Below are 24,052 nucleotides of genomic sequence, written 5' to 3' on the forward strand. Positions count from 1 at the left end.
TTCGGTGTAAACGCCCACTGCTGTGATTGGCTAACATCTTTACAAATGAAATAGCTACTCTCTCTTTTAGTGCGTTTTTACTATTACAGCTCTCAAAGTTAACTAATCGTGAAAAGTGCTGCATTACATTTAGATATATGGCATTATATTTAGATTGTGGCATGAAAGGTTGCAGTGATGAACATTGTAGCCAATCACAGATATGTTGTTGAGCGCATGAAAGCAGTGATCTCATCATTGCAACTCAATTTCTGCACACTAATGAATGCTTTCTTCATAACTAACAGTGCAAACTCGATGTAACTAAGAGATTCGTTGAATAAAAGTTTTGGAGCGAGTCCAGAAATCAGTCACTGATAAACTCGCGCTGTTTGATTGACAGCTCCAGTGATTGTAAAGGGAGCGTTCTTTGATCGCTTCTTTATATGATTTAATCACCGTTTAAATAACAGATTACTTTCATCCTACTAAGAGAAGCAACATGAAGTAGACCGTTAGTCACTGGTTTGATTTACTGACACATAGACAAAGAACATCTGACTGTACATGAATCTTTACATATCAAATCAGACATTAGAATTAACACAGTTACTTACATGTTGTTGCATTACTGTCGAGTCCATATCGTAAAATTTTGTTTGCAAAACCTGCGTCAAAATTGTGACTGATTTACCAAAGAATCCACAGTGAAATGTACTGAATACAAATGAATAAAGATCAACTGAGACATTCACATTGTTGAAAATAAATAACCATATTCCTAGCATTAGGATCCTTTGAAAGGTAATGTTATTTTTAGTCCTGTATTGCTCTTCTCTCCTCATCTCAATAACACGCCAGTGGGTGGGGCTAACGTTGAATGCTGAAAGATGATTTCTTCTGCGGAGGCGTCGTTTCACCTATCTATGACATAGATAAGCACATTCCAGGATCAGTCGTTCACTGGGCCTAGTGTCAATAAAAGCTTTTATTAACAAGTAAGTTTTCAGTTCTGAAACTTACAGGATATTCTTATAATTCGATGACCTCTTATATATCAAAAGCTGAATGAAAAGTTGATTTCTCAATTCATGACCCCTTTAAATTAAATTACAAGAAAAAGAGATACTAAGTCTGAACCCATTTATTGCCACTGGGCAGTTATTATCTAGGCAAAAAGACATGCAAGTGGTCAAGGATTCATCAATATGACAAGAAGTCAGCAATAAAATTTGATAAATAAATTCATAAAACAGTTTTTAATTCTTAATAACTTTTTTATTAGGAAAAGTCTAATTTTCCATTCACTATTTAATCCCATTGCTGTCTAGGACGGTGTTATTATAGTATTTATTAATATTTTAAATGTATTAACATTTTTCTTATCCCATATCTCCTCTCAGCATTTCAAGCTGCTTGTGGATGAACTCCATGTAAAGGGGGAGGCTAAAGTAAAAAAAGCCATGAAGGAGTCTTTCCGCGTCCTCGCTGACGTCAGTATCATTCACAATACTTGTTCACACAAATATACAAAAAATGTAAATACGGTGCCAACCCTCTGCACGTCCTCCATGTTCCTCTTCCTGTCTCCTAGGCCAGAGCAAATGGTCAGGGCAGCCTATGTAACCAAGCAATTATGCTGATCACAGACGGAGCCATGGAAGATTTCCAGTCAGTGTTTGAAGAGTTCAACTGGCCTGACAGGAAGGTAACACACAATCTGCTCACTCTACAGGGAACGGAGGCTGTAACATATGACGTACAGCATCTATAAAATCTGCATACTGCTCGGTTAAATTGTGGAGAACCTTCTGGAAAAATGTCGATGTAAATTACACTTTACCTTCATAAACAGATTTTAAGACAATGAGATGTGATGATATAAGGAACAATGATTAAATTCCAGTAACATAAAATGTAATGGTTTCAGGTACGGGTTTTTACTTACCTTATTGGCAGAGATATGACCTTCTCAGAAAACGTCAAATGGATTGCCTGCAACAACAAGGGTATGTAGTCAGCCAAAAGATAAAAATTTAATCATTTACTCTCCCTCTATATGATTCCAAACCCGTATTACTTTCTTGCTTCTGTAGAACACAAGATTTAAACGTTCGAGATTCAAAAAAGGACACAAAAGCACCATAAAAGTATCATTTTTGATATGACTCGTCCTGTGTACAGTATTTCAAGTCTTCTGAAACCATATCATAGTTTTTTAAAGGAACAGAAATTTAAGTTGCTAATCTTCCCCTCCAGTGAGCTGTCAACTGAGTCAGTGAGTTGAACTTGAGAAATAAATCAATTTGATTTATTAATGAATCATTTAGGTCAGATCACTAATCAAATTTCCAATTAATGAATGATTCATTAATGGATTCTTTGATGTACCATTCAGATCATATGATTCTTGTGAACTAGATCAATTGGTTCATTAAAAACATGATTCATTCCTGATTTGTTCTGGTGAAGACTTTCAGTGAGTAATGACTTAAATGACTTAATATTATGCGACTTCAGTAAACATGAAATATTGTTCATGCTTTTGTGTCTTTTTGGAAGCTTAAAGAGATAATTCACCCAAAAATTAAAATTTTGTCATCATTTACTCACCCTCATGTTGTTCCAAACCTGTATGAGTTTCTTTCTTTTGCTGAACACAAAAGAAGAATGCTGGTAACCCGACAGTTGACGGCACCCATTGACTCCCATAGTATTTTTTCCCTACTATGGAAGTCAATGGATGCCGTCAACTGTATTGTTACCAACATTCTTTAAAATATCATCTTTTGTGTTCAAATGAAGAAAGAAACTCATACAGGTTTGGAACAACACAAGGGTGAGTAAATGATGACAAAATTTTCATTTTTGAGTGAACTATCCCTTTAAAAGCACCATTCTCCACTCATTATAATTTTGTGGAAAAGAGCAGATGGCTCATTCATTGATAAAAAAGAAAATTCTCCTTTTGCGCTGCACATTCATTAAGCTCTTTTCCCAACAGGAAGATAAGCAAAAATCTTATATGTACATTTGATATTTACAGGTTATTATACTCACGTCTCTACACTGGCTGACGTACAGGAGAACGTTATGGAGTATCTTCATGTTCTGAGTCGACCAATGGTCATCAACCATGACCATGACATAATCTGGACCGAGGCATATATGGACAGTGTTGTGAGTCCATGATTATACCATTCAGAAAAACACCAGAGATTTTGATAAAACAAAATCAGCTTGAATTCACATTTCATAAATTCCCAATACTCATTTCCATTCCAAGGCATTTCAAGGTGCAATTTGACCCAAATGTGTCCTAATACTGTGTTTTGTGTCATCCTTATCCTCATTTATATCTGTTTTTGTACTAATGTGATTCTTTCCCATTCATCGCCATCATCTCTATCACACAGCTTCCTAACACTAAAGAGGTAACTTTTATAGATAGTAAAACACACATCACTGTATTTTAGCATGTATAAATAGAAGACTTTAGATATTTAGCCTGTACTCAGAGTATAATGTAGTTGTAAACCTGGTCAGCATTCCAGGACTTCTTGTTTTAGGACGCCCCCTACTGTTTATCATCATTCATCACATTTTTCAGAGCATGAGATGATTATCTAGAGCTTTCACTATTAAAATCAACATGAAATATAGTTTGCAACCCATTTTACTTCCGTAATGTAACGTATTTCCAAGTGAAACAAGAAAAAATGTTGGGTTAGGCTTTATTTTATTCATCTGGAATTGTTTTGATCAAGAAAAATGATACTGTAAGACTTGGAATGTGCATTTGGATGGTAAATAGGGTTCATTTTGATTTCATGTTGATTTTAAAGGTGCAATGTGTAAAATTTGTGAGGATCTATTGACAAAAATGCAATGTTTTCAGTGGCGTATAAAGACCTTACATAATGAACCGTTATGTTTTTATTACCTTAGAATGAGCCATTTGTATCTCATTTACCGCGGGTCCCCCCGCCATGTTTCTACAGCAGCCCTAAATGGACAAACACTCTACAGAGCACGTTTCGTCACTATGTTGTTTCTTCTTCTAAGTTGTTCGTGTTTTTAAAGGCAGCTTGCATCGTCACTACGTTGAATATGCACGAAGAAGAAATAGTAGTAGTTGTCCGGTTTATTAGAAGCAGAGACCGTTCTTTGTTAGAAGTAAGAAGAAACCTCATTGCTTGACTGGCTAACATACTCTCTGCTTTCTCAGACAACGACATCTTTGACTTGTGTCGGCCAGACGGCCACCGTAGCTTCTCTGTTTTGCTTCGAAAGAGAGGTGTGAGCTGCCATTGGTTGCAGTTCGCAACCTCACCGCTAGATGCCGCTAAAACTTACACACTGCACCTTTAACTGTGTGCTTCAGCAGTCTGAATGTTTGGTCTTCAAAGTGCATAATGCGAAATTGCCTTCTCGAATCTCTCCCGTAGCTGTTTAAAAGCAAGGCTCACAGTCTTCTGCTCATGACGTCAGTGGCTATGCCAGTGTTCAGTAAGAAGAAAGAAACGCTTTCTCATGGCATTCTGCTGGGAGTGGTGGGAACTGACGTCCCCCTGCTGGAAGTCATGAAACTTGCCCCGCGATATAAGGTACAAGAAAAACTTCAGCTTGAAGCTTTTTATACCATCATTTCTTTATACCATTTAGAACTAAGAAAATACATTTTAAATGTTTAATGTGTGACTGCTAATCTTTTAGCTTGGAGCACATGGTTATGCCTTCCTCATCACAAACAATGGATACATCCTGGCACATCCTGATTTAAGACCACTGGTGAGTCCTTCTGAATCCTCTTACTGTCTCACACTGATGTATACTGTATATTGATTTGTCATCCCTCTTGTTGTTTGTCATCACAGTACAGTGATGGGAAGAAGTTGAAACCTAAGCCTAACTATAACAGTGTGGACCTGTCAGAGGCGGAGTGGGAGGACACTGAGGACAGTGTGAGTTTTCCACATACTGTACATGCACTTATTTTCTGTGAGTATGCCCACTGTTTTAAGGCTCAGCAAAGTCTTGATGATGTCCTGCCCTGTCTGTGCAGTTGAGAACAGCTATGGTGAAGGGAGAAACTGGTACTCTGGCTTTAGATGTGAGAGCAGCTGTGGATAAAGGGGTGAGCGTGTTTGCAACTTTTATGTTATGATGTTAAATTACTTTAACTACTTCTTTTGAGTGAAGTCCTGTCAAGAACATGTCCATTTAAATTCGTCATGAAACAAAAGTTGCAGTAGTCTTTGCTTCCCTATTGTGACATATATCTGAGTATATATGATGCTGTCAATCAATTAAAAAAATTAACCAATTAATTACACATTTTTCTGTAATTAATCGCAAATTAATTGCACCTAACATTAAAGGTTTTATATTGTAATAATTTCACATTTAATCACCAAATTAATGTAGAAACATCATAAAGACAGTATATTTTAAATATTTGATCTAACAGGTAGGAAATTTCCAGAATCAAAGCAGATATCAAACCCTTGCACTGCAAAATTTAAATTAAAATATAGATTTATTTTTATTAAAGCTACAAAAGTTATTCAATTAAGAGCAATGAGTGATTTTTTTTTTCTTTAACATTAATGGCAGGCTGTAGCAGGTTTATTAGGCTGCTGTCACTTTAAGACCTGCCGCACACAACGTGGATCTGCATTTCCTCACAACTCTTTGTGTTCATTTAAGACTTTATTTAACTCATTTAAGACTGTGTTTACAAGGATACTCGACAAAACAGGCAATTTGGCATAATTTTGTGTGTTTTTGTCCGTTCAAGCACGAAAGAGAACTCAGTGCGGCTTTTTGTACGCACGAGTCATGTGTGTGTCACACAGACAGCCATACCGCACTGCGTTTTCTTTTGTATCTTGTCGCGCTTGAATGGTTTAAAAGCATTTACATGAATAAGAGCATGATCATATAATGTAACGCTAGCTAAAGGATGATGGAAAAAACGGATGCCTCGTTAATTGCGTTAAACATTTTCCCCCATATTCTCATTAACATAATACTCAGATTCTCATTATTGTGTTTTCCTCCATATATATATATATATATATATATATATATATATTGGACATGTTCTTGATAGGTTTTATAAGACTAATCCTTTTAATAAGATGTGTAACATAAAGTGATGATGAATTATATTTTATGTGAATGTTATATTGAGCAATAACCTATAGTAAATGTGATAGTCTTTGTGACTGTATTTTTCCATTTATTCCCCAGAAAAGGCCTTTGTTTCTCAAAAATGATTATTTCTACACAACTATCAATGAAACTCCATTTAGGTTTGATATGCTTCTCACATTCTCATAATAGTCCCTTCATACTTACTGTACATGTTGAAATAGATTATTTTAAAACATTTTAAAATAGATTAGATATCTTTAGTAACAATACCTTCAGTAGCTTGTTTCTGATGTGGTTTCAGCTTTGGGATGGTGCTTACGAGAGGTCACGGACAGTACATGTTCTTTGGGAATGTTTCCGTAGAGGAGGGTGAGTTTATGATTAGTAGAATGTGTGATATACTGAGGTGGGAATCATTTAAAGATTGGGGTCAGTAAGATTTTTTTTTGTGAAAGAAATTAATACTTTTATTCAGCAAGGACACATTTAATGGATCAAAAGTGACAGGAAAAGACAATTATAATGTTACAAAAGATTTCTATTTCAAATAAATGCTGTTCTTTTAAACTTTATATTTATCAAAGAATCCTGAAAAAAAAAAAAGGTTTCCACAAAGTAATAGCTGCTGAACATTCACCTTTGCCATCAAAAGAATAAATTACATTAATATTAACAAATATATAAAAATATACAAATATAAAACTACAAAAAATATTTTAAATTGTAATAATATTTCATAAATTGCTGTTTTACTGCAATTTTGAGCAAATACTGCAATTTTGAGCTTTGTGAGCATAAGATGTTTTCAAAAACATAAAAAGAAAAAAATCGTACCCACCTCAAACTTTTGAACGGTAGTGTATGTGAGGAACAGTTATAAAAATGTTCATAAAAATTTGTATAATTTTACCGATAATTTTCACATAATAAATATTGAAATCTTTATTTTTATTCCACTATTGGTTTAGATAATCATAATTTTAATCATTTATATTTTGATGATGGATTTTCTTAGTTGAAAGTCTGGGTATAGGACAAAGGTAAACCAACAAAACCTATACCTAAAAGGCATTTAAAAAGTAGCAAATAATAAATTTAGTTGCTTTAATAACAACTGTGAGCTTCCCTATAGCTACTTACAAATTCTCCTTTCTTTAGGTCTTCATGACCTTCAGCAGCCAGACCTCTCTCTAGCAGATGAATGGTAAGTACTTTTAAGTTGAAGCAGGAATATAAAAATATAACAAGTCCCTAAAAACTAAAAACTCAGTCGTGTCTTGCTAAGTTGAAGTTGTTTTACCCACTCAGGACGTATTGCGAGACCGATATTGACCCACACCACCGTAAGCTCACTCAGCTCCAGGCTGTGGTTCGATACCTGACTGGAAAAGAGCCTGACTTGGAGTGTGAGTTTTCCTCAGCTGTATTTTACCTTATTTTACAATATTTTCTATGCAGATGCTAAATAATCTACAGGCCTACATGATTGATTATACTGTGTCTAATTTGGCTATAGTGTTTTCAGCTATTTTACATGCTTAACATGCAAGCAGTTATCAAAAACACCATCCGGTATTGCTTAAGTAAAGATTTTAATTGTAATAGGTGACGAGATACTGCTACAGCAAGTTCTTTTCGATGCAGTGGTAACAGCACCACTGGAGGCCTACTGGACAGCGCTAACGCTATCCGGCCCTGGGTAAGAGGCTTTATTTAATCTGTGTATGGTGCATTAGGCACCAACATAAAGCCAGACTTTTCTGTGTGTCCTATAACTGTTTATAGTCATTCTCTTTTTGCTTTTATCTCCCTATAGCGTAGATGAAGGCATGGAGTCAGCTTTCCTTGGAACCCGCTCTGGCCTTATGCGTGTGATCAGATATGCAGGAAGTGAGAAACGTGTGGGAAAGTGAGTGAGATACACCGTAAAAACAAATTTGTTCAGTTTACTTAATTCAATTGTGCAAACTCGTTGCCTTAATTCAATTAAGTAAGCTGTACTTATTTGTATTAAGTTGATCTTACTTAAACCATTTAAGTTTTGTCAACTTAATTCTATCTGTGATCTGAGGAAGTGTACTCCCAGAGTGCATTGTGGCACAAATAAAGTAATTGCTTTGTTTTACTGTTTGTGGCTTTGTTTTACAATTTTATTTGCTGTTTTGTGTTAGTATTACCCCAACAATGAACAGCAAATAAAATGGTAATGGTCGTACTAATTAAAAAAAAACTTAACTGTTATCATTGTTGTGTTTTGCATGCTGAATGTTGATGTCTGTGTGAGGTTGATTGCAAGGCACTGGCTCAACTAGAGAGGAATCAACCCCCTTAAAAGTTTGATGTTTAACAATAGTATGGTGTTTATGATATATATGTTGGTGATATGATCTAATAAACCAAAATCGTACACAAAGTCTAAATTAGTTATTGGTTTAGTGCCAAATTATGTCACTTTTTAAAAGCGATCTATTTAATGTCTCTTCCTGTGAAACCACAAATAACTGTATTTTCCTGTTTGGAAATCAATTGGAATCAACTGGAAGAGAGTTATAATAAGTGAAGTTCCAAGTGCACAACCAAAGGAAACGTTAATCACTAAAATGATGAGAAGAAATTTTAGGAAATCAGCATGAATTTATGGTCAGCTTACGTGACGTTATCCCAAACGTTTTAGTTGTATTGATAATTTAACATTCAAGATCACTTTAAGAAAATGAGTGAATGCAACTAAAGAAAGATAATTGCAGAAGTGGAGAAAATGAGTAAAAAGTTTAAGAATTGCTCCGCCTTAAAAACCTTTTGCTCCGCCTCCCCCCCCCCCTTTTTTTTTTTTTTTTGCTTGACGAAATGGTACTCAAACCAGTCAAGTAATTTTTACTCGGGTTTTCTGAGTAACAAAACATAGCATGCAAACAGTAAAGATAACTTAATTGTTTTAAGTAAGTTCAACAAATTCTTGGACATTAAGTAAAGTTTACTAAAAAAGGTTAGTTAGAACAACTGTTAGGTTTTACAGTGTATAGTAAAATCAACTTCTTTGTTTCTTACATTACTGAGTAGTAGGGGTGTAACGGTACACAAACATGGCGGTTCGGTACGTACCTCGGTATTGAAGTCGAGGTTTGGTACAGGTTCGGTACGGGTTTGGTACAGCAGGGGGGAGAAAACTAAACATAAAAATGCTTCTTTTTTTATTTTATTTTTTTTATTAAGCAGTGGTTTATTGAACAAATTGTATCTCTATCTTTAAATAAATTCAATTATAATTAACATTTTCTTAAGGATAAAAAAAAATCTATCTCAGCTAATGCTGTAAACTATATACAGGGAGTCCTTTCTTGAACATTACTATATTATTAAAGGTTACAATTAACAACAGAGCCAAACTATTAAATTTAGTTGCTATTTATTTTTAATAATCGACACTCAAAAAAACCCCAAAAAAAACCAAACATGTAAATTGACCCTTCGCCGGGAGTTTGATTGACAAGCGATCTAACCAATCATAACGCCGAATCCGCCATTTTGTCCGACAAAGCAGTCAGGAATTAGAAGATTAACCTCAGTGGACTTGAACTTGATAAACGGTGTGTACTGACATCTTTCCGCGTTTGAAACAACATTCCTTCTTATGTTCATTCATGTTTATTTGATTATATAAATTAACTAGTAGGAAGAGATGATCAGTTCACGAGCCGCTTGAGCTGAGGCACTACAGCAATCTGTCACGACACATAAAGATCCACAAAATGTTTTTTATTGTTCGAATTTCTTAAAAAATTACACAATTTGAAATCTGGGACTTTGTTTAATATCATAAGTAACCTGCTCTGTCGACGTGTTGTCAGTGTCCTCTTTGCTCCGCGATGTATTTTACACTGCGTGTGGCATGACAGTGCCATGGCTTGTCGGACAACGCAACAGTAACCAAGGGGGACGGGTCTTTGCGAAGGGTCAATTGCACATAAGGCAGGTTTTGCATTAACTTGCTACAATCATTTACAGTTACTGTCATAACTTGTTTTCATGACAAATTTATTTAAACATTAAATAATTAAGACATTACTAACAGGTAAAGTAAATATAACGAATATATAAGCTTATATAGTGCATATATTTAGTGAAATGCTTCTCTCTAGAGTTCATTTCTCAAGTGAACTAACATGCTGTGGACACTAAGTGACTTGCCTGAGGTAAATGTAATGCTACGTGAGATATATTATTCTCAAGCTGTTTTATTAATGTCTTTCTGCGGTCGAAACACTGGTCGAGAGATTACACATAAACATATCTATGCATAGATCGTCTGTTCTTCATCTGTGCTTTTTCCTGTTGTGGCGGTAAGCAAACAGCGTCGCACACCCCCTGCTGAATTAGAGTGTAAATTGCCTGTGACTGACTGTATTCGTCGTCTGACTGCATGCACTGAACCATGACGTCCGTACCATGATGGTTCGAGACGAATACATGTATCGTTACACCGCCTGCAATGAAATGTGTGTGTTAGTCATTTAACATTGATAGCTGGATTTAGCATGATTTGAGATAAAGAAAAAACATGATGCCAAAACATTATGATACCATTGTCAGATTTTATTTCTCATCTGAAATATGTTATTGAAACAATATTTAAAAAAAAAAAACATACTAATAGATTTTGGTCTTTCTCCAAATCTCCTGATACTTTGACCTCACAGGAAGTTCTTGACCCGTGTGGACAAAGAGAACCTCTTCACAGTGGACCACTTTCCCATTTGGTATCGCCTGGCAGCTGAGAACAAACCTGGTCAATTCTTATTCTATGTCCCACATGATGATATAAACAAAGGTGCTTAAATACTGATTATTAAATGGACTTGTAGCAATGTCAGAGTTTACATTTGTTGCATGAGCTACAGTGTCCTATGACAGTATCTTATGTCCACCAGGCAGGAACACTTTTGTGGCGGTAACATCTGTGACAGTGACTGAAGGGAAAAGAACAGCTATTGCTGGAGGTAAGATATCTTTCCACCATTGTTTGAATTCTGAAATCTGATTTTACATTCATCATATAATTTTGTGATCATTTAGCATCATTTTTGAGTGTCCAATTGAATTCTGTTTGGCCGATATTAAATATTTAATTGTTCATGCTCATTTCACCTATTATTACATTTAGATTACCTTTGTCATCATCTAATGCTCACTAAAGTAATCTTTAAAAACACAAATTTCAAAATAAATATCCATTTTCATATTGTACATTATAATGTAGTGATGTCATTTGTGAATGTAATCACTTTAAAGCATTTAAAATGATTGATTTCAGTCTTTAGTGTATAATTTTCCATTTATTTTGATTAAATAGTATATAATTTTAATAAGACCAGCTTATTCATCATAACTATAATTATCAACCGGAATTTTAATATATACTGTATTTTAATATATATGTATACTGTATTTGCATATTTAACATAGACAAACACATTTAAAATATAGTTTGTTTCTAAATTTTAGAAAAATATACTATTTAATATGCTAATTAACATTATGATTGACAGCAACCATAAGAAATCAAACGCAGAGTTGGTTTGTTAGGAGAATTCATAGGAAAATATAAAAGATTACATGAAATCATATTCAACATTGCTTCGAAATTTTCCTTCATTTGCTCTTGATCTTCTTTGGGCCATTTGCCCTCCAACTCTCCCTCCCAAACTAAACATCTATAAATCTTTGTACATCAATAATAATAAAAAAGCTCCAAAAAACCTCCAGAGGTCCTTAGTTGCTTTAAACACACACTTCTGGAGGAAATGCCATCCACCCTACACACTCAGTGGCTTCTGCTCCCTTTCCGATAGTTGGCATCAGATCTTCTTTTTCATCCTGCTCTGGTTCTTTTGCCACCATCAGCGGCTGTTGCTGCTGGCTGTTCCCAAGCATCATTTGCTGCTGTTCATTAGCGACCAGCATTGCATAGATGCAGCCGTAGGTGGCCGTTACCACCATCAGCACGCACACCACGCCGCACACCACCCCAGCTATCACCACTGTGACGGTCGCTCGACGCACACTCACGGGGCGGTAGCGCTGGCGCATACAGTCTCCTGCTGATCCGGCTGGTACCTGGTGGCCCTCGGCAGCAGATGGGTTCCTGGTCTCGAGATAGAGAGGGTAACAGTGTCTGAACATGTCCATAGGGATACTGCGAAGATCCTTACCATGCAAATTAGAAGGAAAGGAGCAGTTGGCGGAATCTATATCGCCACCTATGAAATGACAAAAAAGACATAAAACGTTTATGGAAATTGAAATTTAATTAAAAAAAAAAATATTTAAATATAAATTAACATATTCAGATGTTTTAAATGCATTTTAAACCTGTTAAATGTGTTTGTCTATGTTAAATATGTATGTGCAGTATCTTTAAATGTATAGATTAATGGGTTTTATTAAATATATGAAAATTAGTACCAATACCAGTAAGCTGATAAATATTTTCATGCTTTGGCTGGTAACTAGTAAGTGCCTAATAAGTCAAATTTAGACTATATATATATATATATATATATGTATATATATATATATATTATATTATATTTAATAATCATTAATGTAAACATGTACACACACCACACACATATACTAATAAATGACCAATAATAAATTCTATATTATTTTGTCTAAATACATTAAAAATCAACAGAAAAAAAATTGTTTATTTATTAGTTTATATATCATTAGTTTTAAATGCTACAAGTGAATTTAGACATTGCAACATTATAATTTACACTATAAAAAAGGATATTAATTTTTAGATATGCTAACGATTACAATTAACAGTGCTATTAAGTTATTAGTGTTTTTAAAGATTGAGTTTAAATGAGCGTAAATTGATGGCAAAGGTAATCTAAATGAAAAAAAAAAAAATGTATTTGCCTGTTACTGATCTTATTGTGAATGTTTTATCCCTGCATATATTTCTTTTTTGTACCATTTTTATTTTACCTCATAATGTCATAACTCAATCTTATGGTGAAAACAACACTTCTCTCTGGTGATGTATGCCGGACTACTCCCACTTAAACTCCTCCCCTTTCTTACAATCAACTGCAAGCGCGCATTCAGATCCGCCTCCATCCAGTCAACAACCAATGCATAGAACCATGTCCCCACCTTATATTATTTACCTCTTTCTATAATCTGTTTTCCTCGGATGTATCACAAAACAGAGCAAACGATCTGTTGCTACTTCTGTTAAATTGTGACTCTGAAATCTCTCATAATTTGCTGATAACCGATATGGTATGGTAATTCCCAGCAGTGATAAATGACCTCACTCACCTGTATATATGATCCATTCCAGCCAGTGCTTGAGTGGGATTAAGTTGCAGTTGCAATTCCAGGGGTTTCCGTCGAGCAGAAGGTGCTGTAGAGCAGTCGCTGGCTCAAGTGAAGTCCGCTGAAGGGTTCTCAGCTTGTTGCCCACAAGCGAGAGCCACACTAGGTTCTGGAGCCCATCCAGTAGATGTGTGGGCATGGAGATGAGACTGTTTAAGGAAAGATCCAGACGCCTAAGCTCAGTCAGGCCTTTGAACTGGTCTGGGTTCAGTTCCTTAAGCCTGTTGCCTCTTAGAACCAGCTCTGTTAGGCTGCCGAGATCAGAGAACAGGTTGACGGGGAGCCTCACAAGGAGGTTTTCAGAGAGATCCAGGAACTCCAGGTTATTCAGCTGGGAGAAGCTAGAAGGAAAAACTGTAGAGAGAAGGTTTTTGGAGAGGTCTAGATGTAGCAAGCCACTGAAATTGGAAAAACACCCAGGGTTGATGGTGGAAAGAAGGTTTCTGGAGAGGTTTAGGTATAGCAGGCCACTGAGATTGGAAAAGCTCCCAGGTTCCACAATGGTGAAGTTGTTTTTTGAGAGGTTGAGGTAGCTTGTGTTGAAGGGAAGCTGGTCCAGGATGGAGTCCAAGGAAGCCAGTTGGTTAAGGTCACTGCAGTCTGTTTGGTTCACATTGCAGGAACAGACTGATGGACAACTTGCTGATGTTCCACACAGGCTCAAAAGGGTCATCAAACTTGAGGAAACTAAAAGAAAAGGGAGACGGTTAGGAAACTGTAAGAGTTGAGGATACTTATAATAAGTTGAGGATCTTACTTATAATGTTCATCCTGGTCTGCATTGTTCACCAAATGCTGTTATACAGTTCCTTAGCAAACAGGAGCATCCACTAGTCTACGCCAAAAGAATCCGTCCTTCTCCATCATGATGAATCCACCTGGAAATCACCTGGAATTGCTGTAATTGTTACGATAATGGTCATTATTGGGGAAAGTTACTTTTAAAAGTAATGTGTTACAGTATTGCGTTACTCCCTAAAAAAGTAACTAATTGCATTACTTAGTTACTTTTTATGGAAAGTAATGCATTACATTACTTTTACGTTACTTTTGTTACCTCAAACTAAAGGAGAGCTGTCAGTCAATACATGGGAAAACAAAGTAACTTGCGTTACTTAGAGCCCGTACACACGGAAGCACGTTTAGATGTATACGTAAACATTTTGTATCAAATCGGCGTTTTGTCCAGACGGATGGGAGCCTGAAACCGGTATTTTTTTTAAACCGGGTCCCAGAGTGGATAAATCTGAAAATGACACCCTTGCGTTTTCGTGTGTACAGCCAATCCGCATATTTTATGAAACGATGATGTCATCACCCCAAGTCTCGACCCTAGTCAGACGCCGTTACGTCACGTAACAGCAACAACAACAACAATAGCGGACTACATGCTTGTGTTCTTGCCGCAGAAGCTACCGAGCCTATTAGTAAAGCTTTATTACTAAGCTTCACTAAAGTAGACAGCGTGCAAGGTTTATGCACATGCTCCAAGTCTTCCCAGTTTTTAGTGTATCTCTGTTGCAGAATTACAGCGCCACATACTGGTCTGGCATGTATACTACATCGTTTTGAGTCTGTTTCAGTGGTTTTATGTGTACGCAGATATTTCTTGAGACGACGCCGTGTTTACGTTGTTAGAACGAGGGGAAAAAAAAGATCAGATAGGGAAAGCTCTGGCTTCGTGTGGATGTGGCCTTATTTTAAAAGGCAACTCACATATCTTGTTGTAAATTTAAAAGTAATGCATTACTGTACTAGTTACTTGAAAAAAAGTAATCTGATTACGTAACTCGCGTTACTTGTAATGCGTTACCCCCAACACTGAAAATGGTCAAAAATACCCTTAGAAGAAGATATTTCAGGAGGATGGGTCATATGGTGCAAGCTCAGCTGGTACAGATTAATTTATGACGTTACTAATAAGCTGACTAAAATTAAAATGTAAAATGAATGCCCTGTGAAGGCTGAACATGAAGGCAGACTTGAAATGGGTTTGAGTCTTCAGGAGGAAAAGAAAGAGTGAAAGAGAGTACTTTGTATAAAAGCTGCCCAGAGGCCCATTACTTTTTGTAAGAGCATAAAGCCAAGTAAAAAACTAGAGCCATTTGAGGTCCTTTTTGCCCATAACATTTGTTGCATTAAACTATCACGGATTAAACTGTCCACACCATTAGATAATAAATCAGAGCTGAGAACAACATCTGCTTTATCAGTGAAAAGAGGATCAAGTAGCGCATGCTGGAATGTCCACTTCATGTAATACATAAAATTGTATACAATTATATTTTTATATCTGATTGAACCAGATTGTTCTATAGATTTAGAATAGAAATAAACTGTAAAAAAAATAATTTTAGAAGAAAAAAGCTTAGAACTAGAATTACATATGAACTAAAGTACTAAAAACTGTAGGAATGAATTTATTCTGTGCAATAAAGTCTTAAATATTGAACAACCGTTACTTATTTAACCTAATCTGTGAGAAATGATTATGATTACGCTTATACTAAAAGCAAATCAGACCAGAAACATACCTTCCTGTAGTCCTCATCTGTGGGTCCTCATAATTGCTCCTATAAAGACAGAGTAAGCGAATCAACAAAAAATGAAAGAAACAAGAGGAACGTGCAGTTGTTCCTCACAGCTACAAAGTCCAGTATGTGTATGAGCCTGGGTCACATCAGTAAGTAGGACTAACATTAGAACAGTCTGTGCCTGAGAGAGAGAGAGAGAGAGAGAGATAGATGGACTGAGGAGGGGGCAGAAGAGAAAAAAACATCAGCTGATACAGCTTAGAAATGGCCTCTTCTGGTCTTTTTTTTTCATGACTCTTTCCTGTTGCTTATGATGTTGCCCATATGAGGATTAATCGTGTGATATAGAGCATCAACAAACGTTTCCAGGAAAACATGAATACACGGTCTGGGAATTTTAAAATGAAGATTTCAAGGGCTGGAAAAATCATGGGGATTAATAAAATTGTAAAATATTTAGGGAAATTGTTATATTCAGCTCTAAAATATTTAATTGACTAGAAATTGTGAATGCAGTCTCTTTAAAATAATTTTTTAAAATTATGTACATTATGTAAAAAATTTTTTTTTTTTTTTTTTTTTTTTTAAATATTTATGGAATTTTTTCTATCCAAAACATTTATTTATGTCTTGGAATTCTCTAGAAATATGAATGCAATCTCTGAAAAATACCTCATTTATTCCTATTAAATGTTTTCTGATTTCCCCCTTGTTTCTTCCATGTGCAGCTATTGGAATGCAAGCATCCCTGGACCTGCTGGAAAGAGTGTTATTTTCAATTGCCAAACAAGTAAGTTTGACCTCAAAAATATTCTTAAAAATATTGGTAACACTTTACAATAAGGTTTCATGTGTTAACATTAGTTAACTACATTTCACAAACAGTGAAAAATAATTCATAAGCATTTATTAATCTTAGTTAATGTTAATTTCAACATTTACTAATACATTATTAAAATCAATATTTGTTAATATTATTTAATGGACCTGAGCTAACATGAACTAACTGTGTTTTTTTAACTAACATGAACAAAGAAGAATAAAATACTGTAACAAATGACTTGTTCAGTCACACTTTAGTTTAGGGTCAAATTCTGACTATTAACTACGACTTTTGCCTCAATAAACTCCTAATTACTGCTTATTAATCGTTAGTAGTTGTTAAGTTTAGGTATTGGATAGGATTAAGGGATGTAGAATATATGATCATGCAGAATAAGGCATTAATATGTGCTTTATAAGTTCTAATAAACAGCCAATATCATAGTATGGAGCAGTAAGCAACTAGTTAATATAGTGAGAATTGGACTCTAAACTAAAGTGCTACCAAAATATTCATATTACAGAAATATTAAATATTAAATATGTTCATAACAAATATTTGTATTTCATTTACATATTTTGTAAAATTTTTAAATGTGTATTTGATACACAAATACAAAACTGTGTAGTGTAAAGGCAGACTGGTAATGACAACATTCTAGAATATGAGATGTTGTTGTACTGAAGGTCTTTGGTTAATGGTGTGTATCGGTTCCTGTCCGCCTTACACTGACGAATGAGCAAATAGTGTTTGTCACTGGAGATTTCTAAGTGTACATGTACATGCTCACGTCTGCAGGCCTTCGAGCAATTTATCAAGATGTTTGCTACTTAGCAAACACTTTTTTTCCAATGCGACTTGCCACATGACTTATTGTCCCTTCTGGGGTTTAAACCTAGGACCTTTCAATCACCACCCCCCTTTCACACAAGGGCTCTTTTCTTGTTCTTTGTAATCTGGTGCAACACACACAAACCTACAAACAACTAATGAATCCGAATCACTTAACCTTTTCCTTCTCATTTTTTCTTCCCTTATTTCCTGTCAGCCAAACAACACAGATGTAAGTATTTCATTGTTGTCTTTGCTTGATTTCTACATTAAAAGAAGCCAAAATGCATTTATAAGGCACATTCCATTAATATGATACATGCTGGTGTCCCATTACTTTTTAACAGCATTACATGCACAAATTTGTATGTGTTTTTTTTATGAGAAATATTAGATAAACTGTTTTTATAACATAAAATTAATATGAAAAGCAGCTAGTTTTACACATCCTCTTTTGCTAGTTTAACGATGGAAAAAATGGTCGGCGCGCCAGGTGCATGGTCTAAAAGGGTTGTACCTAGTCTCTTAATGAGTAATGGGTGTGTTTTGGGCGTAACGTGCAATAAACCAAGCAGAGTGTCATCTCCCATTCCCTTTAAAAGATAGTTGCACTTGTACCATGGTGGATTGCTATTTACATGCCGGAATTTGCAAGCGGAAAGACTGAACGCTTCTCCAGAGAGGAATCCTTTTATTTTTAAGATTTAAAAATGTTTGTGTGCTGCTGCGTGTCCCTGTGTGTGTAACAAGCAGAGTGTACGTGCGTTGTGCACCTGCCTGTAGGCGCATATTACTAACGCGCCCTTTAAATAACAAAAAAAATACTGTGCCATTGACTTTAGACCAGGTTTTTGTTGGTCAATGGCGCAGTCATTTTCAGTTGCCTCAGAATAGCAACACGCCAACAATGCACCTGAACAAACCTCATTTTCAGACCAGCACGCCCATGGGCATACAGATGGGCACGAGTGCATTTGCTATTTAAACAACATGGGCGCTGGACGTGAAAATGATAACTGCATCGGGCTGAAACTAGCAAAAAACACGCGTCGCATTTGGTGTCGCATTGCGGCAGGTGTATGATAGGGCCCATCGTCTTCCATTTTCTCAATTTTTATAAAAATAATTGTGCTCATAATTGTTAACTGTATTTATCAAGTTTAACCTTCAATCGTGTTACCCACGTTATCATATAAAAAATGATCAAACAAATATTTTTCTTCAATTTATGGGAAATATAAGTTTGTCAATAGTTCCTGAGGAAGATTATTCCAGAGCCTCGGACCTGCAACAGCAAAGGCCTGATCCCCTTTTAACTTTAAATGAGTACGAGGGACAGTAAGCAATAACTTATTATTGGATCTTAGAGACCTAGGTGCTTGACGAAAAGCAATGAGCTCAGACTCGTAAGCAGGGGCCATTCCATGCACTGCTTTAAAAACATACAACAGAATTTTATATTTTATCCTGTAGTTCACTGGTAGCCACTCGAGAGAAGCCAAAATAGGAGAGATATGGTGACTTTTCTTAGCACCCACTAGCAGCCTAGCCGCTGCATTCTGATCAAGTGCAAACATGAAATAGTGGTCTGGCAGGACTCCACATACAACACATTGCAATAGTCCAGACGAGACAAACAAGGGCATTAATAACCTTCTCTAAGTCTTTTCTTAACAGAATAGGCTTTAATCAAGCAATAGACCTAATCTGGAAAAAACAACTCTTAACCACAGCATTAATCTGTTTGTCAAATTTCAGCTCTGGGTCAAACACAACACCTAAGTTCCTTATTTGGTCATGGCAATAATCGGACCATGCACCCAAATACGTGGACATATCTAAGCATCCTCTGGCAGGGCCAAAAAACATAATCTCAGTTTTACTCTGGTTCAATTGAAGCAGGTTTAGAGTCATCCGGCTCTTAACCTCCTCTAGACATGCAAATAGCAAATTAGAGCCATTGTTCTCTCCCGCTCTCAAAGGAAGATAAATCTGTGTATCATCCGCATACAAATGGTAAGACATGCTGTATTTTTTAAAAATTGAGCCCAGGGGCAACATATACAAGGAAAATAAAATAGGGCCAATAACAGAACCCTGGGGGACCCCACAAGTAACAGGCGCTGCAGTTGAAACAAAGTTACAGACAAGACTATTGGACAGACAAGACTTAAACCACTCTAAAACGGTCCCACGAATTCCAATTAAATGGGATAACTGCTTTATAAGAATCACGTGGTCTATTGTGTCAAAAGCTGCGCTCAAATCCAATAAAATCAGAGCTGCAGTGTTACCTGCATCTCTGATTATACGGAGGTCATTAACAACTCTTAAGAGTGCAGACTCAGTGCTGTGACCTGCTCTAAAACCGGATTGAAATTTGGATAGCACTTTATTTTACAGTCCTGTTCCCCATGTACATACTATGTACTTATTTTAGTTATTACAATAACTGGGTAATAACTAGGTACTAACCCTGAACCTATCCCTAAACCTAACCTTAACCCATGTAGTTCCCTTATATTACCCAGTACTTTCTTAGGTAAGTACACTGTAAGTACATGTAAGTGCACGTACTGTAAAATAAAGTGCAACTGAAATTTGTATAAAATCTCATACCTACTTAAAAATGACATTGGCTGGGAATAAACCACCTTCTCTAAAATCTTTGATAGGCATGGTAGTTTTGAGATAGGCCGATAATTCTTCAGTTCTAGAGGGTCTAAATTAGGCTTTTTAAGAAGTGGCTGAATAACCGCCTGCGTAAGGCCTGTTGGAACAACTTCATTGTGAAGACTACTAGGTTGGGCTAATTTTCATTTCAAATTGAACTAATCCTTTAATGTTTAGAACCTTCATTTGTTGACAAAAAAATTTTTTAGGTCCTAATTTATACCCTATTCATGGGAAGTACCATAATGTAATCTCTACACATGAATTTTAGTCACTTCATCACTGTAGTGTTCGCTCAATATAATGTACCCAATAAAATGTTCTTGTCCATTTACTAAAGCCCTTGCGGTTGTCTTCTCTTTGCAGTGCAGTGATGTGGACGGTATATGTCCTCTCAGCTGTGAGAGCATCGTGAGTGAATCTAATTGACTTTTCTTTGTGTCGTCTTTGGCCCTGACCCAAATGGCACACTTCATATGCACTTATAATCTTGTGGACTTACAACGGCTGCTGCATGCAAGTCCGTAGGGTGTCTTATTTATCATTTGATATGTGCCTCTCAATCCACAGCAGACTTCTACCCGACATTACTTCACGAAAGTGTGGACTTTAGGGTGAAAAACATTGAGGGTTTAGGGTGCCATTTGTGACAGGGCCTTTATGTAATCTGTGAATCGTTGTTCTGAATCAGTTCATTTACACAAACTGATTCACTGAAGTGAATTTTGGTTCGGCAAGGGAGATTGTCAATTCTAATCCAACTCTGTTTTTCACAGGATGTCAACTGTTACCTTGTCGACAGTAATGGCTTCATACTGGTCTCAAAGGACAGAGGAGATGTGAGTATATAAAACCAGTCTTTAAGTTAAAAAAAATGGGGAAAAAAAGATGAGAAAGGAGAAATTCAACACTCAAAGTCACTGCTGGAGAAATCATTTGCTTTTGGGTTATGAGAAATACACTGGCATAGTGAGCTGAGCCTTTTCCAGAGAGTAGAAGCAGAAGATGGAAGACGGTGATCTGTGTTTGGTGACGGTTCTAGCTGCACGTTTCCTTGCCCAGGGGGTTAGATGTGAAGGGCAGGTGATGGGGTAGGCGGATGTTCTCCTGTGAGGACTCGAAAATGTACCACAAGCTTGTCCTTGGAGCAAACAGATGGGGTCCCAAATGAGACATTGATTGAGAGAGTGAGAATGGACTTAGACTGCAGGGAAAATTGGATTAGTTGGAAAAGGTTGCCATATATTTAATATAGTTTTCGGCCTTTTATTTATAGGACAGTACAGTGCAGACAGAATATATGAGCGTTGGAATGGAGGGTGACATCCTTTATGCCTTTAACTGAATATGATGCTGTTGTGTTTTGTGTGAGAAAAAAAATCCTTTTAAGTCTGCATGAAACAGAAGATGTGATAGTCTTTTCTTCCTATTGTGATGTATATCTGAGTAAAACAGCTTCTCGAATGAGTAAAAAATGTAGGGTAGGACTTGATTTTATCCATCAGGAATTGATTGGATTCTTGTGGGTTGTTATCAGTGTGATCTCATTTGAGTGACAGGTTGTCCCGCCCTCCTGCCAATAAACACCAGAGAAAAGAAGAGGTGTCACTGAAAGATGGAGGGGAGGATATTTTGAATAAAAAAGGCCTATTATGCCCTTTTACACAAGTCTTGATTTTTGGATCTATTAGAATAGGTGTTCATGCTTAAATGTAAAAAAAACAAACATTATTTTTCACATACAACCCGAATTCCGGAAAAGTTTAGATGTTTTTTAAATTTAAATAAAATGAAAACTAAAAGACTTTCAAATCACATGAATCAATATTTTATTCACAATACAACATAGATAACATAACAAATGTTTAAACGGAGAAATTTTACAATTTTATGCACAAAATTTCTAATTTCAAATTTCATGCCTGCTACAGGTCTCAAAATAGTTGGGATGGGGGCATGTTTACCATGGTGTAGCATCTCCTCTTCTTTTCAAAACAGTTTAAAGACGTCTGGGCATCGAGGTTATGAGTTTCTGGAGTTTTGGTTTTGGAATTTGGTCCCATGCTTGCCTGATATAGGTTTCCAGCTGCTGAAGAGTTCGTGGTCGTCTTTCGTTTAATGATGCACCAAATGTTCTCTATAGGTGAAAGATCTGGACTGCAGGCAGGCCAATTCAGCACCCGGACTCATCTATGATGAAGCCATGCTGTTGTAATAGCTGCAGTATGTGGTTTTGCATTGTCTTGTTGAAATACACAAAGCCTTACCTGAAATAGACGTCGTCTGGAGGGGAGCATATGTTGCTCTAAAACTTTTATATACTTTTCAGCATTCATAGTGCCTTCCAAAACATGCAAGCTGCCCATACCGTATGCACTTATGCAACCCCATACCATCAGAGATGCTGGCTTTTGAACTGAACGCTGATAACATGCTGGAAGGTCTCCCTCCTCTTTAGCCCGGAGGACACGGCATCCGTGATTTCCAACAAGAATGTCAAATTTAGACTCGTTTGACCATAGAACACTTTTCTACTTTGAAACAGTCCATTTTAAATGAGCCTTGGCCCACAGGACACCACAGCACTTCTGGACCATGTTCACATATGGCTTCCTTTTTGCATGATAGAGCTTTAGTTGGCATCTGCAGATGGCACGGTGGATTGTGTTTACCGACAGTAGTTTCTGGAAGTATTCCTGGGCCCATTTAGTAATGTCATTGACACAATCATGCCGATGAGTGATGCAGTGTCGTCTGAGGGCCCGAAGACCACAGGCATCCAATAAAGGTCTTCGGCCTTGTCCCTTACGCACAGAGATTTCTCTAGTTTCTCTGAATCTTTTGATGATGTTATGCACTGTAGATGATGAGATTTGCAATTTGACGTTGAGGAACATTGTTTTTAAAGTATTCCACAATCTTTTTACGCACTCTTTCACAGAATGGAGAGCCTCAATATACTCTTAACGCAACTCAACCAGGCCTCGCCTCTTTTTTACGTATGTCTTGGGCGGGAATTATTTAAATGAGGAACATTGTGACAAATTATATTTTAGTCAACAGTATATTTTATTTAAATCATTGTGATTATTGTCATTATTATTACTGAATAAGTTAACACCTAGATTAACATGGTTTCATACCATTTAAAATGTTAATGCTAGGTATTTTGTTGCATATCCATGTCTATATGATGACAATGGACTCATACCATAACCGCAGCTGTTTATAACAACACGTGCACTGCAGCTATGTGAGCAGTAGCCAGGAGATTAATGCTTATGGAGTCTAATCCCAGATTGCCGTGGGCCAGGCAGGGCAGTTTCAGGCATCTGTTTGCACATCTGGATCACTGCACATCAGTCTGTCTGTGAGCGTGTAGGTGTGTGTGTGTCTATTCCACATGGGATTCAGAAAGGGTTTGGTTCATACTGTGTCTTACTGTATATTAAACCCCAGACGGGACCATAAGTAATACCTCAATTTATGTTGCATTCTCTGTGTATGTCACTAATATATATGATATTTCTTTTCACACAGGTTGGTAAATTCTTCGGGGAAATAGATGGATCTGTCATGGCCCAGTTACTAAAAACTGGCTTGTATAAAAGGTAATTGAACCCTTCAAATACCATTTTTTTCTTATTCTAATTCATTTAATGGG

The 24,052-nt window shown here is 36.4% G+C and overlaps 2 protein-coding genes across 3 annotated transcripts in view; one reads left to right on the forward strand and one right to left on the reverse strand.

The window, feature by feature from the left end:
• Window positions 1-24,052, forward strand: part of cacna2d4b (calcium channel, voltage-dependent, alpha 2/delta subunit 4b) — a 38,899-nt gene that overhangs the window by 11,282 nt on the left and 3,565 nt on the right. Inside the window, exons 10-31 of one of the 2 annotated variants that reach the window (XM_051884810.1) lie at window positions 1,383-1,472; window positions 1,574-1,687; window positions 1,910-1,988; window positions 3,026-3,159; window positions 3,396-3,413; window positions 4,428-4,586; window positions 4,696-4,770; window positions 4,857-4,943; window positions 5,045-5,116; window positions 6,235-6,296; window positions 6,440-6,507; window positions 7,297-7,342; window positions 7,447-7,544; window positions 7,744-7,837; window positions 7,955-8,047; window positions 10,836-10,966; window positions 11,067-11,135; window positions 16,790-16,851; window positions 17,933-17,947; window positions 20,755-20,799; window positions 21,165-21,227; window positions 23,929-23,999. In XM_051884810.1, coding sequence (XP_051740770.1) covers window positions 1,383-1,472; window positions 1,574-1,687; window positions 1,910-1,988; window positions 3,026-3,159; window positions 3,396-3,413; window positions 4,428-4,586; window positions 4,696-4,770; window positions 4,857-4,943; window positions 5,045-5,116; window positions 6,235-6,296; window positions 6,440-6,507; window positions 7,297-7,342; window positions 7,447-7,544; window positions 7,744-7,837; window positions 7,955-8,047; window positions 10,836-10,966; window positions 11,067-11,135; window positions 16,790-16,851; window positions 17,933-17,947; window positions 20,755-20,799; window positions 21,165-21,227; window positions 23,929-23,999 — 1,745 coding nt within the window. The remainder of the gene's footprint in view (window positions 1-1,382; window positions 1,473-1,573; window positions 1,688-1,909; window positions 1,989-3,025; window positions 3,160-3,395; window positions 3,414-4,427; window positions 4,587-4,695; window positions 4,771-4,856; window positions 4,944-5,044; window positions 5,117-6,234; window positions 6,297-6,439; window positions 6,508-7,296; window positions 7,343-7,446; window positions 7,545-7,743; window positions 7,838-7,954; window positions 8,048-10,835; window positions 10,967-11,066; window positions 11,136-16,789; window positions 16,852-17,932; window positions 17,948-20,754; window positions 20,800-21,164; window positions 21,228-23,928; window positions 24,000-24,052) is intronic. The other variant, XM_051884811.1, reaches the window with a different exon arrangement.
• lrtm2b (leucine-rich repeats and transmembrane domains 2b) lies at window positions 11,142-16,783 on the reverse strand. The gene is made up of 4 exons (XM_051884813.1): window positions 16,062-16,783; window positions 14,285-14,425; window positions 13,471-14,214; window positions 11,142-12,395 (listed from the first exon to the last, which is right to left on the reverse strand). The coding sequence occupies exons 2-4, from the start codon at window positions 14,307-14,309 to the stop codon at window positions 11,917-11,919; spliced, it is 1,248 nt and encodes a 415-aa protein (XP_051740773.1). The 5' UTR covers window positions 14,310-14,425; window positions 16,062-16,783; the 3' UTR covers window positions 11,142-11,916.

Source organism: Ctenopharyngodon idella, chromosome 24, assembly GCF_019924925.1.
Source record: "Ctenopharyngodon idella isolate HZGC_01 chromosome 24, HZGC01, whole genome shotgun sequence".
Lineage (NCBI taxonomy): Eukaryota > Metazoa > Chordata > Actinopteri > Cypriniformes > Xenocyprididae > Ctenopharyngodon > Ctenopharyngodon idella.

What these genes read in the sequence shown, in the direction of transcription:
- lrtm2b (XM_051884813.1), bottom strand. Translation starts at nt 14,309, where the DNA reads ATGCAGACCAGGATGAACATTATAA. An exon ending in GACCAGGATGAACATTATAA is followed by an intron (nt 14,215 to 14,284) that starts GTAAGATCCTCA and finishes CTTTTCTTTTAG; the next exon opens with TTTCCTCAAGTTTGATGACC. An exon ending in GGAATGGATCATATATACAG is followed by an intron (nt 12,396 to 13,470) that starts GTGAGTGAGGTC and finishes GTCATTTCATAG; the next exon opens with GTGGCGATATAGATTCCGCC.